The sequence below is a fragment of the Cervus elaphus genome, chromosome 5 (assembly GCF_910594005.1).
Source record: "Cervus elaphus chromosome 5, mCerEla1.1, whole genome shotgun sequence".
NCBI lineage: Eukaryota > Metazoa > Chordata > Mammalia > Artiodactyla > Cervidae > Cervus > Cervus elaphus.
Genome location: NC_057819.1, coordinates 97,158,020 through 97,173,553, shown reverse-complemented (window position 1 = coordinate 97,173,553; position 15,534 = coordinate 97,158,020). Strand labels below are relative to the sequence as shown.

At 56.0% G+C, this 15,534-nt stretch overlaps 1 protein-coding gene across 1 annotated transcript in view; it reads left to right on the top strand.

Moving 5' to 3' along the window:
* Positions 1-1,630: 1,630 nt before the first annotated feature.
* Positions 1,631-15,534, top strand: part of CAMKK1 (calcium/calmodulin dependent protein kinase kinase 1) — a 28,789-nt gene continuing 14,885 nt past the window's right edge. The window contains exons 1-9 of the mRNA XM_043903433.1: positions 1,631-1,773; positions 9,501-9,902; positions 10,777-10,824; positions 11,585-11,638; positions 12,040-12,091; positions 12,340-12,473; positions 12,897-12,933; positions 13,765-13,786; positions 15,045-15,133. Coding sequence (XP_043759368.1) covers positions 9,543-9,902; positions 10,777-10,824; positions 11,585-11,638; positions 12,040-12,091; positions 12,340-12,473; positions 12,897-12,933; positions 13,765-13,786; positions 15,045-15,133 — 796 coding nt within the window. The 5' untranslated portion in view covers positions 1,631-1,773; positions 9,501-9,542. The remainder of the gene's footprint in view (positions 1,774-9,500; positions 9,903-10,776; positions 10,825-11,584; positions 11,639-12,039; positions 12,092-12,339; positions 12,474-12,896; positions 12,934-13,764; positions 13,787-15,044; positions 15,134-15,534) is intronic.

Genomic DNA, 15,534 nt, shown 5'->3' with positions numbered 1-15,534 from the left:
AGAATTCCATGGACAGAGAAACCTGGTGGGCTCTAGTCCATGGGGTCACAAAGGGTCAGACATGACTGAATGTCTAACACTATACTACTACAGAGATTTTTTTCCCCCTAAAACAGTCTGTGTATTTGCTCTGAGTTATCTCACCCTTTCCCATGGCTCTACTGGAGGTCCTTCCTGACAGCTCCTCAAAACTTCTCATTGGCCCAGCTCTCTTCCCTGAATTCCAGCCCCACACATCTGGTCCCCCAATTGCCATATAAAATTAATTATTCACTCAACAAACATCTTTCATGCAATGTGTCAAGCTGTGTGCTGGATGAGTCAGGCACAGTCCTGCCCTCAAGGAGCTCACAGTTCAGAGAGGGGAACAGGCAAGTAAACAGATGCCGTAAACTTCCAAGGAGGTCCCTAAGGAGGGTTGCTAACCCATGCTGTGCAGTGAGGTCATAGGGAAGGGTTTCTGGTAGGAGGAGCATTGAATCAATCCCTGAAAGGAGTAGAGCTGGTGGTTAGGACTGATGTCATGGAGGGCCTGATTAGATCTATTCCCAAGGTATTGGTGAGCCATGGGAGATTCCTAAGCAGGAGCTGACTGGTTGGATTTGTGTTTCTGAAATATTGCTCTGGACACCAGGTGGAGAAAAGCCACGTGGGTGAGGATGGTGGGGGAGGACGATGAGGTTACTTGGGGCTGGGAGTCCCAAGAGGAGGTGGCTGTAGCAATTCAGGTGCAAGAAGACAGTGATCTGAGATAAGGGAGGGACAGAGAAGTAGAAACAAGTGGCTGGATTCCAGGAATATTTAAGAAGTAAATTGGGCAGGGCCTGGTGATCTACTGGTTGGAACAGGAAAGGGGTTGGCTATCAAGACTCCCAGGTTTCTGGCTCCAGATTGAGACAGGGACGCAAGAGGCTAGGTTTGCGGGTGTGATATGGGGCTCTGTCTTGGATAAGTGGTGAAGTGAGGTGCCAGAGGGTATACAAGTGCAGAACATAATTGAACTAATAATTGATGAACTCGCCAGGGAAGAGGTGGGCCACCTCGAAGGTCAAGACCTCCCGCCCCAGCTAGGCTATTCCTGTTGCCTGCTCATGGGTCCCTTCTCCAAGTGAGAACCCGACTCTGACCCGAGCATTCTGTTAGGACCGCTTCCCGTTTCCCCTACACCCCACGCAGCAGAAGGCTAAACTCCTGAGTCTACCATTCAAGGCCTTTCTCCCTGGCCCTAGGCCTGGGCCCCATCCAGTGGCTGATCTCGCTTCGTCCCTCCCCTAATACACACTGCGCCTCATTCCCGCCCCCGGGGGCGGGGGGTGCGCTCTTGCCCCTGCCAGGCCGAGTTGGCTGGGGGACAAAGGGTAGTGACGCACTCGTACCCTCCAGGCCCCGCTAAGGGGCGCAGGCCGCGGCCTGGAAGGATTTCGGAGGACCCCAGGTAGCCTAGAGCAGGGCGATGGGGGCGTGACGAGGCCGGTCCCGCCGCAGGGGGAGGTGCCCCTTTGGAGCCACCGCCCGCCGCGGCCCCTCCCCTCCGGAGCCGGGCAAGAGTCCTGGGCTCTGATTGGGCGGCGCCGGAGGGGGGCCGCGCGGCTCCACCAATGACCGCGCGCCGGGCGCGGCAGCTGGCTGAGGAGCGAGCGCAGCCTGGAGCCGCGGCGCCGCGGGTCTGAGCTCGGTGATCTCGGCCCTGGGAAGGCGGGCGGGGCGGGGTGCGCGCCGCGGGAGCGAGCGTGGCAGCCCGCAGGGCCACGGAGACTGTCGTTGGGTGCTGAGGTAGGGGTCGGCTTGTGGGGGTGGGGGGGGCAGTCAAGGGCGGGGGAGCGGGAGGGGGCGAACGCCTGATCGTCTGCCCGGAGCCTGTAGGGGAGACGGATGGTCTGGGAGGTTGCGTCTACGAAGACAGCCCAGACCTAGTCCTTGCGGGGATCCTCCCCCTTCGGTCTGCGGGGCCCAGTCTTTGGGGTGCCTCCCGGAGCCTGCATCTGTCTGCGCCGGCACCCAGGACCGCATCTCCGAGGGCGCTCCGCCGTCTGCGTCCCTTGCCTAGCTCCGATCTGCGGGACCGCGTCCATACCCGGCGCACTACCCCCTCCCCTGCTCTTGGTGGGAGGCCGTGCCTATGGGGAGTGGGCCCAGACCCGGGCACCCACGTGTGGATCTGCGCGGAGCGCTCCGCCCACACGGCCCTCCCCCGACTCTTCCTGCAGGAGCTGGGGCTGGAGGATGAATGGGACAGATGCAACGCTCTCGTGGCTTCGGCTGCGCTGCGCAGTCCTCCTGGCTGGGGCGGGGGCGGAGGGGGGCGGCGGAGGTGGAGGCTGCGGTGGCTGCGGCCTGACAGGCGCAGAACTGGTAGCTCGGAGGGTGCACACGTGCTCGGGGACCTGTGTGTGGTGTTTGGAGGCGGGTGTGCGTGTGTCACGTGGGCATAGGAGTGTGCCTGTGTGTGTGAGGGGGGTGCATTTACTGGATGGAGTGGTGTGTGAAGGCGGGTCACGCGGACATGGGCGTGCGCCTGCTCCGGGAGTGATGTGTGTATGTGTGTCTTCGGGGTACAGGAGTGTGTAGAGAAGGTTATGTCCCAGGTCACAGGACTATGTCTCGGTGGGCACATATGGGGTTCATATCCGCCACGGGGCCGGGGAGTCTGCAGGAGCAAACAGCTTGTGTCCTTGAGGATGCACTGGTCGCCCCCACATCCCTCACTCTTCCCTCTAAAGCATACAGATGGAGCACCCACCGAGTGCCAGACTGTATCCTAGGCCCACAGACCGGGGACCCCTGCCTCCTCCTTGGCCTCTTTAGTCCCCACAGAGGGCAGAGGGATCTTTTTTTAAAATCGCATCCAACGCAGTCACTACCCTACTCAGACCCTTCCTCTGGCTTTCGAGATTTCCTGGTTTCTGTCCATAAAGACCCCCAGGGCCAAGCCCTGAATCCCAGCCAGGAAGTGGCTCTCTGTCATGCACTGTGTGACCTTTCATCACCTCCTCTGAAACTCTTACTCAGCGATCAGGAGCTTAAATGCCACCTCCTCCAGGAAGCCATCCCTGAGACCAGGCACAGTGAATGACTGTGCTTTCTCTTCGAGGTTGGAACTATGCTTGCCATCAGGTACCTCTCACACATGGACACCCCACTCCAAGGACATTGGCCTCCTTGCTGTTCCTCAGACAGCGTGATCACTGTCTTATCTGGCTGCATTGGGTCTTAGTTGTGGCACACGGAATCTTTGTTTGAGTCATGTGGGATCTTTCATTGCAGGATCTTCAGCTCATGGACTCTACTTGTGGCACGTGGTCTTATTTGCTCAGCAGTATGTGGGATCTTGGTTCCCTGACCAGGGATGGAACCCATGTCCCCTGCATAGCCAGGTGGTTCCTTAACCACTGGACCACCAGGAAAGTCCCTGGGCTTCACTCTTGATTCCTCTCAGACAACTGTAATTTTTTTCTCCACTGCATGTACCACTTGACATGCCATCTGTTAATTCCCAGCTATCTTGTTTGTTGCTTCTGTCCCACTTGAAGTTAAACTTCACTGAAGCAGGGACTTTGTCTTTTTGGTTTGCTGCTTTGTCTCCTGTCACCTAGCACCATGCCTGGGCATATACAGCAAGTGCTCAATTGAGCTTTTTGTCACGTGAATGAATGACTCTGGGTTCCCTGGCTACTTCCCAGCCTCTGAGCCCCAGTCTCCTTGCTGCTCAGAGCATGGTCTCCTGCTCTTATGTCCTTCAGATTCTAAGATCCTGGAAGGCCAGGTCTGGAAGAACTGAGACCAAAGTAACTTGCATGTTAGCAATATTCCCTCTAGGAAGTGGTATGGAGGATGGGGTGGGGTGGGATTGAGGTGTGAGCCTGGGGGTGCGTGGCAGGTATGGAGGAAATAGTGGGGAAGGAAAGTGGAGGGCTGGATCTGGACTTTTTAAGGATTTAGGTTTGGTGACCTCACTCAGCTGTGGGGAGATCAGGGAGGAGATGTCTGAATTGTCCTCTAGCAGCCAAGGAGAGGGAGGTGTGTTCCTGGCAGAAGGCACAGCCGGTCCGAAGGGCTGGCAGCACAAGAGAGTCTGCAGTTTGGGACTTGCGGCCAGAATGGAGAGTAAGTGGGGTTAGGTTCGGGGGTTAAGGATGTGCAAAAGGGAAACGATGGGTGATAAGGAGGGCTGCTGGGCTTCTGGCCTGGGAGAACTGGGAGGATGGTGGCACTCGTCTCTGTGATGGGGACAAAGGAAGAAGAGCAGACTTGAGGGAAATGCTGAGCTGAATTGGAACCGAGTTGCCGGGGAGCACCAAGGGGAGGAGGCAGCTGGCTGGAAGGAGTTGGGCTGGAGGCGTGGACCTGGTACGGAGGATGAGGAGGGGCAGGGGGAGGAGAGAGGGCCTGGAGGACCTCAGCAGGAGGCGCTGAGGATGTGCCGAGGGCTGCTGGGCTGAATTAGGCGCAGAGCCCACCTCAGTGGCTGGGGCCTCCCTGGGGATGGTGGGAGGGGGCGTTGTCACAGCAGGCATCCTCCAGCATGACTTGGCACCAGACGCCTGGGCCTCCCCCAAGGGGACTGAGTCATCCTAGGCGGAGGCGGGAGCCGTGGAGGCCACCCGTTGCCAGGGCCATCCAGACACTTGTCAGGAACATAAACACAGCTCCTGTGAGGCAGCCCAGGGATACCAAGGCCATCTTCTATGTCTGGTCCCAGGGGACCAGACCACCTCCTTAGAGCTTTCCCTTCTGGCCTGTCCCCTGGCAACCAGGGCCATGACTTGTCTTGCCTAGATGGTAGCTGGGCCCCTGCTCAACCTGGCTCTGAGGTTCCTAGCGGCCTTCCAGAATTCAGGGTGAGGTCTGAAGACATTCATCCCAGGCGAGGTTGCTTGAATCAGTGTGGATGAGAACAAGATATGCCTGCTGTGTCCTCTTCTGGGCCTCCTCTGAGGGACCCATGTGATGAGGTTCATCTTGAAGAGATTTGGTCTTGTGGGGTCTGGAGCCAGGGTCTGCATCCCCTGTGTGCTGTGGGCTAAGTCCCTTCAGTTATGTCCGACTCTGCAACCCCATGGACTGTAGCCTGCCAGGGTCCTCTGTCATGGCATTTTCCAGGGAAGAATACTGGAGTGCATTGCCATGCCCTCCTCCCGGGCATCTTCCTGACTCAGGGATTGAACCCAAGTCTCTTATGTCTCCTTCATTGGCAGGCCTCCTGGGAAGCCCCCTGCATCCCTTAGGAGCAGCGAGATACCTGGGAATGAGGTGGGGATGAGGGACATAGCCTGGAAGGAGAAGTCTGAGCTGGGTAATGTGCCAGGCCATCTTGGAGCCAGGGGTAGATATGGGGCTGTACTTTGTGGGCTTTTTTGTTTGTCTTTGTTTTTTTAAGAGTAACTTTTTTTTTTTCTTTTTTGTCTGCACTGGGTCAGTGCTGCTACATGTGAGCTTTCTCTAGTTGCAGCAAGCAGAGGCTACTCCCTAGTTGTGTGCATGAGCTTCTCTTGTTGCAGAGCACAGGTGCGCGGGCTTCAGTAGTTGTGGTACACAGGACTAGTTGCCTTGAGGCGTGGCATCTTCCCCGACCAGGGCTGGAACCTGTGTCCCTTGCATTGGCAGGCGGATTCTCAACCACTGGACCACCAGGGAAGTCCTTGAGGCTGCACTTTGTATGCACAACAAGGCTCTCTCTCTCGGTGGCTATGATATAAACGTATCCTAGCCCCACATCGCTCAGGCACCATCTGCTCCAATGTCCACAGTCTCATCCACTTCCTCCCATAGCCCTGGGAGGTGACAGGATAGGGGCTATCTATCCTATTCACATGTGAGCATGCTGAGGCTCCAAAAGTTCAATCAAGTGTCCAGGGCAACATAGTCCCAGTCTGGGAGGACAGCTGGGGATCGCTCTTCTCAGTGAGGAAGGGCCTGAGCCTGGCCATTCTCAGCTGCAGGACCAAGCTGGTCCCTAGGAGGCTCCCCATGCCTGTAGAAGTCCTTGCTCTGCCCTGGGCCTGGCTGTCAGCCTGTCTGTCCTTCTTTTTTGCCCATGTGGCTCCTAGCCACAGTTTCTATACAGTGTCAGTTTCTATACAGTGTCTATGGAGGTTTCAGCTTGGGCAGGGCCCTGAGAAACGCCCTGGGTGAGCTCCCAGAGAGGGGTGGGTCCTGCCCAAGACATACAGCCCAGCCCAGCAGGCAGCCCCGGGCTGGGGGACAGGTGACTGCATGGGAATATGGGAAGTTCCAACTTGACTTTCTGAGATCAGGTTCCCATGGCGCCCAGCGGGTGCAGGGCCCACCCCCCTCCCCCATCCTGGGGCACGGGTACACAAAGACCTCAAGACACACAGTGCACATGAACACGCTTAGCCACCGCATGCAGACCACAGCCACAGATTTTTGTTTCCAGGCAGACGGGCTCCTGTGTGCGGAACCCCCTCCACCTCCCACCCCCCGACACATACACACTGTCACCCGAGCTGACAGCCCGCTCGCACATATTCTCTCACTTGACACACACCCTCATACACAGGGCGCCAGGCCCTGTCGCCTGGACACAGGCAGGAACCTGGGGCCTCCCCGGGGCGCCTCCCGCATAGCTGTGCTTAGTCACCTGAATCTGATCCAGGCGGGAGGGAGTGTGGAGGGCCTGACGTCAGCTCTCACAGCTGCCTCTGCCGCCCGCGCCTCCATCTGGGCCACCGCGTGTCCCAGGCAATCACAACAACAGCAACACAACAACTCAGTTTTACGGGGCTCCGTTAGGGGCAGGCCTGGTTCTGAGCCCGGTAAGGGCGTGCCTTCCTTAACTCCTCCCAGCCACCTGGGCAGTGATACTGCTGCTAACCCTACTCTGCGGATGGGGAAAACCCAGGCACAGAGGTCGGTCACCTGCCCGTGGATGCGCACACCGTCAGGAAGGGGCGTTGGCCTGGCAGCCTGGCTTCAGAGCCTGTGTCCTAAACCAGGGAACAAGGCAAAGTGGAGCAGGAAGGGTCTGCCCTGACCTGAGGTGTGACCCCAGACCCACCCCTGTCCCTTGCTGGGCCCTACTTTCCTCATCTGAGAAAAAAAGGGGGGAGTTGAAGGAAACTGGCCTGTGGCCAGGGTGATAGCTTCGGGGAAAATCATATGCAAATTTGATGGGCTAGGCAGCCTGTGGCCTCTGCCTGTGATGGTTCTCAGTCCCCTGGGTTCCTGCTGGGGACCAGAGGACAAGAGCTCCAGACACTGCCATCTGTTCCCTGCTGTGGGCTGGGGTCTTAAGCTTCTTGGGGTTCCCTCTCTCCTCTCTGCTTTCCCATCTGTGTAATGGGGCCAGGACTATAATGATCACTATGGCAAATATTTATTGAACTCCTACTATGCCTCAGGGACTGCTGCAGAGGCTAGTGGTCTTATGGAGATGAGGCAGACAAGAACCTTAATCTGTGGAGTTTATGTGGGAGAAAAAGAACCTACAGAGTGAGGGGGAAGGATGGCAGGGTGGGCCAGGCTTGGAGGGTTCCTTTTAGCCCTGGCTTCTTCCTTCTTGCAACCATCTGGTTCCTAAAGCCTTTCTGATGCTCTAATCCCATTCCATCTCCTCCAGGGAGGCCTCCATGATGCTCCAGCCCTACTTACTTCCTCACCTACTTCAAAGAAGCCTTCCCAATGTTTTAGTCCATTTGCCACTCTAACCTCCTCCAGGGAGGCCTCCCTGATGCTCACATTCCCCTCACTCCTTTAGGTCCAGTGTCCATATCTTTTCCTGTTGCCAGTCTAGATTCCCTTCCCCCTTCCTTTCTGCATGCCAACATCAGCTCCACCAGGCTACCACTCATTCAATACTTTGGGTGTCAAACACAGGGGTTCTGGACCATGCCCTTACCCACAATCCATTTCCAAGTCTTGTTGTGGCCTTGGGAATCTGGGAAGGTCCTGCACCTATAGTACAGATGGGAAGACTGAGGCTCAGAGTTGGGAAGGAGCTGCCCTGGGTAGGTTGGAGGCAGGACTGGAACCCAGCCCAGGCTCCAGTGGACTCCAGCGAGCCCAGCCTCCTTGACATCTGTCAAAGCAAGGTGATGGGGGGATAAGGAATGAGATAAAGACCATGTTCTCGAAATTGTTCTGTGGTAACGGTGCAAGTTACCACCAGACAGGAAGGGCAGAGGGTCAGGAGTCCACTTGCTTCCTTTTCCGGAGAAGATACTGAGTCTGGTCTAGGAAGGGGGAGGGGCACTGAGTGGGGTGAGGCCTGTGCTCAGCCCTGGGCAGAGATGGAGTCCCAGCCTGAGTGTCCGGGTTCAGCTCGGGGTCAGGGTTCAGCCCAGGGATGTGGTTGAATGTGAGGGCTGGGACTGGACACTGGACGTTGGTTTGGGCCTTGCTGGGGGCTCAGACTGCAGTAGGACCAGGAGGCAAGGCCAGGCCAGGGGAGCACCTCAACCTGAACAGATGAGGTGAACATTTTGGCCACATGAATAAACTGGAAGGAAAAACCAGGAGAAATAAGTGCAGTGAAGTCTCTCTTCACTGTCATCAGAGCAGCAGCCACCTCCTCTAATGGACCCTGTCCTGGGCTGCAGGCTCTGCTGGGGCAGGGAAGGGAGCGATGGGAGACTTGCCCTGTGGCCCTGGAGAAGCCTCCCTGGATAAGGTGCCAGGGTGGGAGAGGCTGGAGCCCCAGGGAAATCTTCCTGGAAGCAGCGACAGGGGTGGAGGGGGGGACCTGAAGCATCAGGAGCTCAGCTCGGCTTCAGGCAGCGCAGCGGCGGCGTTGGCAGCCTTGGAATGCTCTGCTGTCAAGGGGTGGAGCTGTGAGTCACTGGGCTGTCTGCTGGATGGGGGCCCGAGCTGACCCTGGGTTCTGTTTCTGCCAGTGCTGCGAGGCCTCCAGTTCTGCCCATGTCTGTCTGTTCTGACTCCAGAATATCAAATTCTCCCTGCTTCCCTGTAAAGCCAGCAAGGCTGATGTGCCTGTTTTACAGATGGGAATACTGAGGTCTAGAGGGCAGGTGTGCAGCAGAGCCAGATGAGTTGCTGGAATTCCTTTTTTTTTTAAAACACTGTATTTTTGGCTGTGCTGGGTCTTCACTGCTGTGCGGGCTGTTGTCTAGTGGCAGCGCACAGGCTTCTCAATGCGGTGGCTTCTCCTGTAGAGCACAGGCTCTAGGGCCCCGGGCTTCAGTAGTTGCTGTTCCCAGGTTCTAGAGCGCAGGCTCAACCTCAGTAGTTGTGGCTCATGGGCTTAGTTGCTCCACGGCATGTGGGTCCTCCCAGATCAGGGATCGAACCTGTGTCTCCTGCATTGGCAAGCGGATTCTTTTCCACTGAGCCAGCAGGGAAGCCCCCTGGCATTCCTTTAGTGAAGAGGGAGACTTCAGTTTGGATGCTGGCGACCCAGGCAGAGGAAACAGCAGGGCAAAGGCATGGAGGTGGGACTCACAATTTGTGGCTATGGTGGGGGTGGGGCCTGGGAATTTGACCTTGCTCGGTGGCCGGGACTGGAGCCTTCTCTGCCCTCTTAGGTTCCCCATAAGGCTGCACTGAGGACCCCCTTGACTGTGGCAATGGAGGGGGGCCCGGCGGTCTGCTGCCAGGACCCTCGGGCTGAGCTGGTGGAGAGAGTGGCAGCCATTGATGTGACCCACTTGGAGGAGACGGATGGCAGCCCGGAGCCTCCCAGGAACTGTGTGGACCCTCCGTCACGGGCCAGAGCAGCCTCCATGATCCCCGGCGTTGCTTCAAGACACCCTGCAACCCGGCCCAGCCTCTCGACAAGGAAGTTCTCCCTGCAGGAACGGCCAGCGGGGAGCTGCCTGGAGGCCCAGGCTGGGCCTTATGCCACAGGGCCTGCCAGTCACATCTCCCCCCGGGCCTGGCGCAGGCCCACCATTGAGTCCCACCACGTGGCCATCTCGGACGCAGAGGTTGGTGGAGCAGAGCTAGGGGGTGCCCATGAGCTTCTCAGCAGTCCTCAGTGAAGACCCTTCGTTGTTCTACCCCTGCCACACTGCTGTCCAGACGTTGGTGTGCATACCCCCAGAGCCGAGGAACTCACTATCTCTCTGTGTTGCCTCTTCCCACCCAGGGGAGCTCCATCTGAGCCAGTTGCTTTCCTCCTATTAGTCCCACCATTCCCACTCCCAGTCGAAGCCTAGGAAATAGGTCCCTCCCTTATTCCCCAAGAAGTCCATTTAGAGATTCGAAGATAGACAGTGTGTTCTCCTGTCCCCCAAGTCTTCCCCAGCTTGAGCCCCCAACTTCTAATCCTGCCTCATAGAGTCTGCTGTGACTCACAAACTGCCAGCCTGCTCCCAGCCTCTGGGCTCCCACTGGCTCTGTCTTTGCATCTTAGATCTAAAGTGAACCTAAGTACTGAGCAACCTGCAGATTTTAGAGGCCGAGCCAGGTCCCCTGTCCAAAGGTTGTCCTCATCTTTCTTGTCTATGCAGTCTCCTCATTCAGCTGCTTCCAGAAGTACTTGCTCATGGGTTTCTCACATCAGGATCTCCCAGCCCCCTGTATCCAGGTGGAAATTAGTGCATTTTCCCACCACTTCTCAGGGAGCAAAGCACAGGCAAATTTCACCATTCACATCTCCAAACATTATCCAAGTCTTGTAGCTTTCGGTATCACTTTTGGTGTTGGCACCACCTCACTTCCCCATCTAAACTTGACATGTTGATGAGGCCCGGGGCCTGAGGGTGAGGGGCCTGGGGCCAGGATTGGGCCCTGCAAGTGCACCTGGAGTGCTGCTTCTGGCTCAAGCTCTACCTGATGGCCCCTCTCTTCCCCCACCAGGACTGCGTACAGCTGAACCAGTATAAGCTGCAGAGTGAGATTGGCAAGGTAGGCCTGGGGGCAGGCCAAGAGCAGGGGGAACTTGTCTTGGGGGTTTGTGGATCCAGCCTGTCTGGATCCTCCACAATCCCTCTCCTCCTCCGGGAATGTGAGGCTGAGCCAAGAAAGTCCTACCCTGGATGTGAGGGAAGTTTTGTCCTTTACAGGGGATGGGAGATAATTCTTGATTCCTGACTCCCTGGAGTTTGATATGTTTATTTACTTATTGACTGTCCTGGGTCTTCCTTGCTACATGGGCTTTCTTTAGTCACGTTGAGCAGGGGCTACTTTTTGTTGCAGTGCATGGGCTTCTAATTGCAGTGGCTTTTCTTGATATCAAGCATGGATCTAGGCTCACGGGCTTCAGTAGTTGCGGCTCACAGGCTCCAGAGTGTGGGCCCAGTAGTTGTGGTACATGGGCTTAGTTGCCCCATGGCATGTGGAATCTTCCTAGACCAAGGATCAAACCCTTGTCCCCTGCATTGGCAGGTGGGTTCTTAACCACTGAACCCCTGGGGAAGTTCTCCTCAGAGTTTTTGATGGAGGGGACTGGGGAAGGCATAGAGCTGTGCTGAGCCCAGCAGGGGCAGTGACCTGGGAATGGAGCCCTCCCTTCCTGCCTGAAATTTATGCCCACAGGTCACCGGGGTTGAGATGGGATGTGGGAGGAGATGGGGGGAATGAGCAGCTCAGGCTCCCCTCCTCCTCTCCCCCTAGTCTTGGGGGAGGCTGCCCTATCCAGCAGGGGCTGACCTGTGCCTCTTTGCAGGGTGCCTACGGTGTGGTGAGGCTGGCCTACAATGAAAGTGAAGATAGACACTATGTAAGTCTGGGGAAAGGAGGGAGGTGTCGCCTACACTGGGCCCTAGAAGATTGGGGGGTGGTCAGAAGCTGTGCCAAGACGGTGGACAAGGCTGCCTGTGAAGGGAGTAATCTCCCTGTCCTTAGTGGAATGCAAAGGGAATGAGCTTCTGGACCCTGGGAATATGCAAGCCGACGCTGGATGCCTCCGAGGGGAGAGCTCCAGAAAGGGTTGTTGTGGGAAACAGGGGTAAGGCCTAAGGTTCAGTCATGGCCACCTCCTAACTCAGTGTGACTGCAGCCGGTCCACATGCTCAGGGCCGTGTGCCCATGAGCCTTTCTGGACTTCAGTTCACATGTAACCAATCTGTTCTAATCTCTGGTGGCATCACGTCAGTGACATCTCTGCCCCTCCCTCCTCAGGCCATGAAAGTTCTTTCCAAGAAGAAGTTACTGAAGCAGTACGGCTTCCCACGTGCGTATCTGTCTGGTCCTGTGCGTGGGAGCTCCTGGCCTGGGGACGAGGGGGAGACCTCAGAGGCTAGCTTTGTTAGGACTAGGGGGTGGACAGGGAGCGAGTGAGCAAAGGCCTGGTGGTGGGACTGTGCTTGGTGGGTTGAGGCCAAGGCCAAGGTCTTGCAAGATTCTTGCTTAAGGCTGGCTGCAGGGCTGCGGTGAGGCCCGGCCTCCTGTGACACGCTGGACTGTCGTTCCTGATCACAGGTCGGCCTCCCCCCAGAGGGTCCCAGGCTGCCCAGGGAGGCCCAGCCAAGCAGCTGCTGCCCCTGGAGCGGGTGTACCAGGAGATTGCCATCCTGAAGAAGCTGGACCACGTGAATGTGGTCAAGCTGATCGAGGTAGGTGGCGAGTCGGTGAGGCCTATGGAGTAGCCCTCGGTGCAGGGGGCACCTGGCATAGACCCAGGGATTTTGCCAAGGGAGGTGTGCCAAGGGCAGGGCCAGAATTGGGATAGGGATGGCCAGGAGGCTTCTGGGGCCAGTTGAGGCTGCTCTGGGATGTTCTCAGGTTCCCATAGTGGGGGACGAGCTGCTCCAGAGGCAAGAAGTGAGCCCCATGGCGAAGGGGAGAGGGGCAGGGGGCTGTGTGGTGGACCAGGGTCAGGGGCCAGTGGTTTCTGAGGCCTCATCAGCCTCGTGGTAGCACAGGTCCTGCTCCATCATCTGGGGTGGTTGCAGAGCACACAGTGGTCCTGGGGCTGGCAAGCACCCCTACCCCATGCCTCCCCAAGTCCCACCGCCGTGTCTGCTCCTTCTCACCAGGTCTTGGATGACCCAGCTGAGGACAATCTCTATTTGGGTGAGTGACCCAGCTCATCCCCAAAGTAGCTTACTTGGGTGGGTCCAAAGGCTCCCCAGGGACACACTTGACCTTCAGATGGGCTTTGTGAAATGAACTGACCTACTAGGGACAAAGAGGAAAGACATGTTCTCAAGTCCCAGATTCTCTCCTCAGCCCTGCTGAGCCAGACTCAGGATATCCAGTTAGAGTCAACCAGTGTTCCCAAACCCCAACGCCACTGGTTGGAAAGACAGTGGATCAGGCAGATACAAGAAGTAGGCTATGTGATGTGGATTCCCAGGCCCTAGCTGATAACTCTGTGCCTCAGTTTCCTCACCTGTAAAATGGGGATGGTAATGGTATCTACATCATAGGGTTGATGTGAGAAGTAAATGAGTTATTACATGCAAGACACATTAGCTATTATTGTTAGTAACAGTAATACTGATGTTGTTACTTAAGTCCCTGGTGCTTGATTCAGGGTTGGGCTTAGAGGCTTTCAGGGAATGGGCCAGAAGGAACACAGGCTTAGGAGTTAGAGACCAAGGCTTTAGCCTCCACTCCCTCTCCTACCTGCCCCTTCTCTAAGACTCAGTTTCCCCTGTTAAAGGCATTCATGCTGATGCTCCTCACTCGGCACCTAAGGTTCCAGTGAGGCAAGTTCATAGTAGACCCACTCTCAGCCATTTATCTCCTCTGATACCCTGGGACCCCTCTCCTGTCTCTCCCTCAAGTATACCTGGATGCCTGCCCCCTCTCCCACCCTCCAGAAGGGGCAGGGATCTTAGCATTGGCTGTGTTTTCAGCCTGGCTGCAACTTACCTACTCTTCTTTTCTCCTTTCTTTCAGTGTTTGACCTCCTGAGAAAGGGGTGAGTTACCCATCGCGTTCAGGCAGGCCAGGTCTTCCTTTCCCTCCCCGTATCCCTAGTCCTAGGGTCAGCTACTCTAGTGAAAGAAAGAGGCCCAGGCTCTGTCCTTAGGGAGCTGTGGTCTGGGTTTGGGGGTGGGGTGGGGGAAATGGATGGGAAATAAGAGACCAAGAAGGTGATTCTTTGAAGGCTGATGGGGTCAGTGAGGCTGGAATAGTCAGGGAGGCCTCAGGAAGAGGGGATGGATTTCCAGCCAGGCCTTGAAGAATTGGAAGAAGATTTTGATGCCGGAGCGAGAGAAGAAAGGAAAAGTAGAAAGATGAAACTCAACTCTCACCTGTATTCAAATCACAAAAGAGTTCTTTCAGTTTTACACATTTTGTGAGTTAGGTAGTTGGGACTTCATTCACTCCCTTTTTACAAGAGGGGAAGCTGAGGTTCAGAGAGGGTAAGTGGCTTGCCCAAAGGCACACAGTGAGTCGCTGATGAAATCTAGGGTTCTAACTCATGTCTGCCTTGTCTAACCTTCTCAGGGTATGTACGGAGCAGCTGACGTGGAGTAGTGGGTGCAGGGCTGGGTGGACTGGGCTCCTTAACCGCTAAGGTCTTGAATATAGGCTGTGACTTGTCTCTCTGTCTGGGAGGCCCTAAAGACCGGTTCCGGCAAGAGGCAGGGAATGTGTCCTTTAAGACTCAGGGAAAAAAAAAAAAAGACTCAGGGGCTTTCAGCATTTTTTATCTCTGTTCCAAGTAAGAAATAAAGTTTTACATTGCCATTCATATCTGTGATTGAAACCAAAGTTTTCTAAAACAGCATATATCCTTATTACATGTGATATACTCTAGTAAATAGGACTTTATTAGGAAAAAAAAGGAAAAGCAGTAGCCACCCACTACATGGATTTCATGACCTTCTTTGTCCTGGACCTACAGTTTGAGAAACAGAGCTGTAAATGGAATCTTTGCAACTGTCTGATTGTTGATAATTAAGTTCTTAGAAGAAGGCATACCAAGCCAACCAGAAGTAAGATAAAGCTAATTTGAAATTGTAACGATTGAAAAGGGATATGTGCATCTATGTGTATTTTCAAATTTTCTTTATATGAGAGAAAAAGCTACTATCTTGTGTTCCAGGGACCCATTCGAGCTTAGAGGGCTCCTGAAATGTCCCAAGGAGTTTGTAGGGCCCAGTGAAGGGGAACTTGCCATCTGCTTTTGCTCATCCTAATTCCAGCTAAACATCCCGCCCTCCCGACAGGCCGGTCATGGAAGTACCCTGCGACAAGCCCTTCCCCGAGGAGCAAGCTCGCCTCTACCTGAGGGACATCATCCTGGGCCTTGAGTACTGTGAGTGAGGGGCTGCCTGCCTCCCTGGGCTGGGGACCCGAGAGGGGGACACAGGAGGGGCTGGAGCCCAGGGTGGGCCGGCTCTGAGCCGTTCCTGTCAGTCAGTGCTGATCTGCCAATCATCTTTAGCTGGGGGCGGGTCAATTGGCCTGTGGGCGGGGCCGAAACCTCCTGAACAGGTAAGGTAGCGGCAGATTTCACTGGGCATGCGCCAGGTCCTTCCGGGCGGGGCCGGCTTATTACCGCATAGGTGGATGTTCTTCCTCTCACAGGGCATCAAGAGCTGTGGGAAGGCGTTTGTGTCCAGCTGCTCCAGGAAGAGTCAGTCCTGGCATGGGACGGGTGGGTGGTAGCTGGGTGGGTTTACTGTGAGGCACCCTAAGGTGATGGAGAGCTCAGGA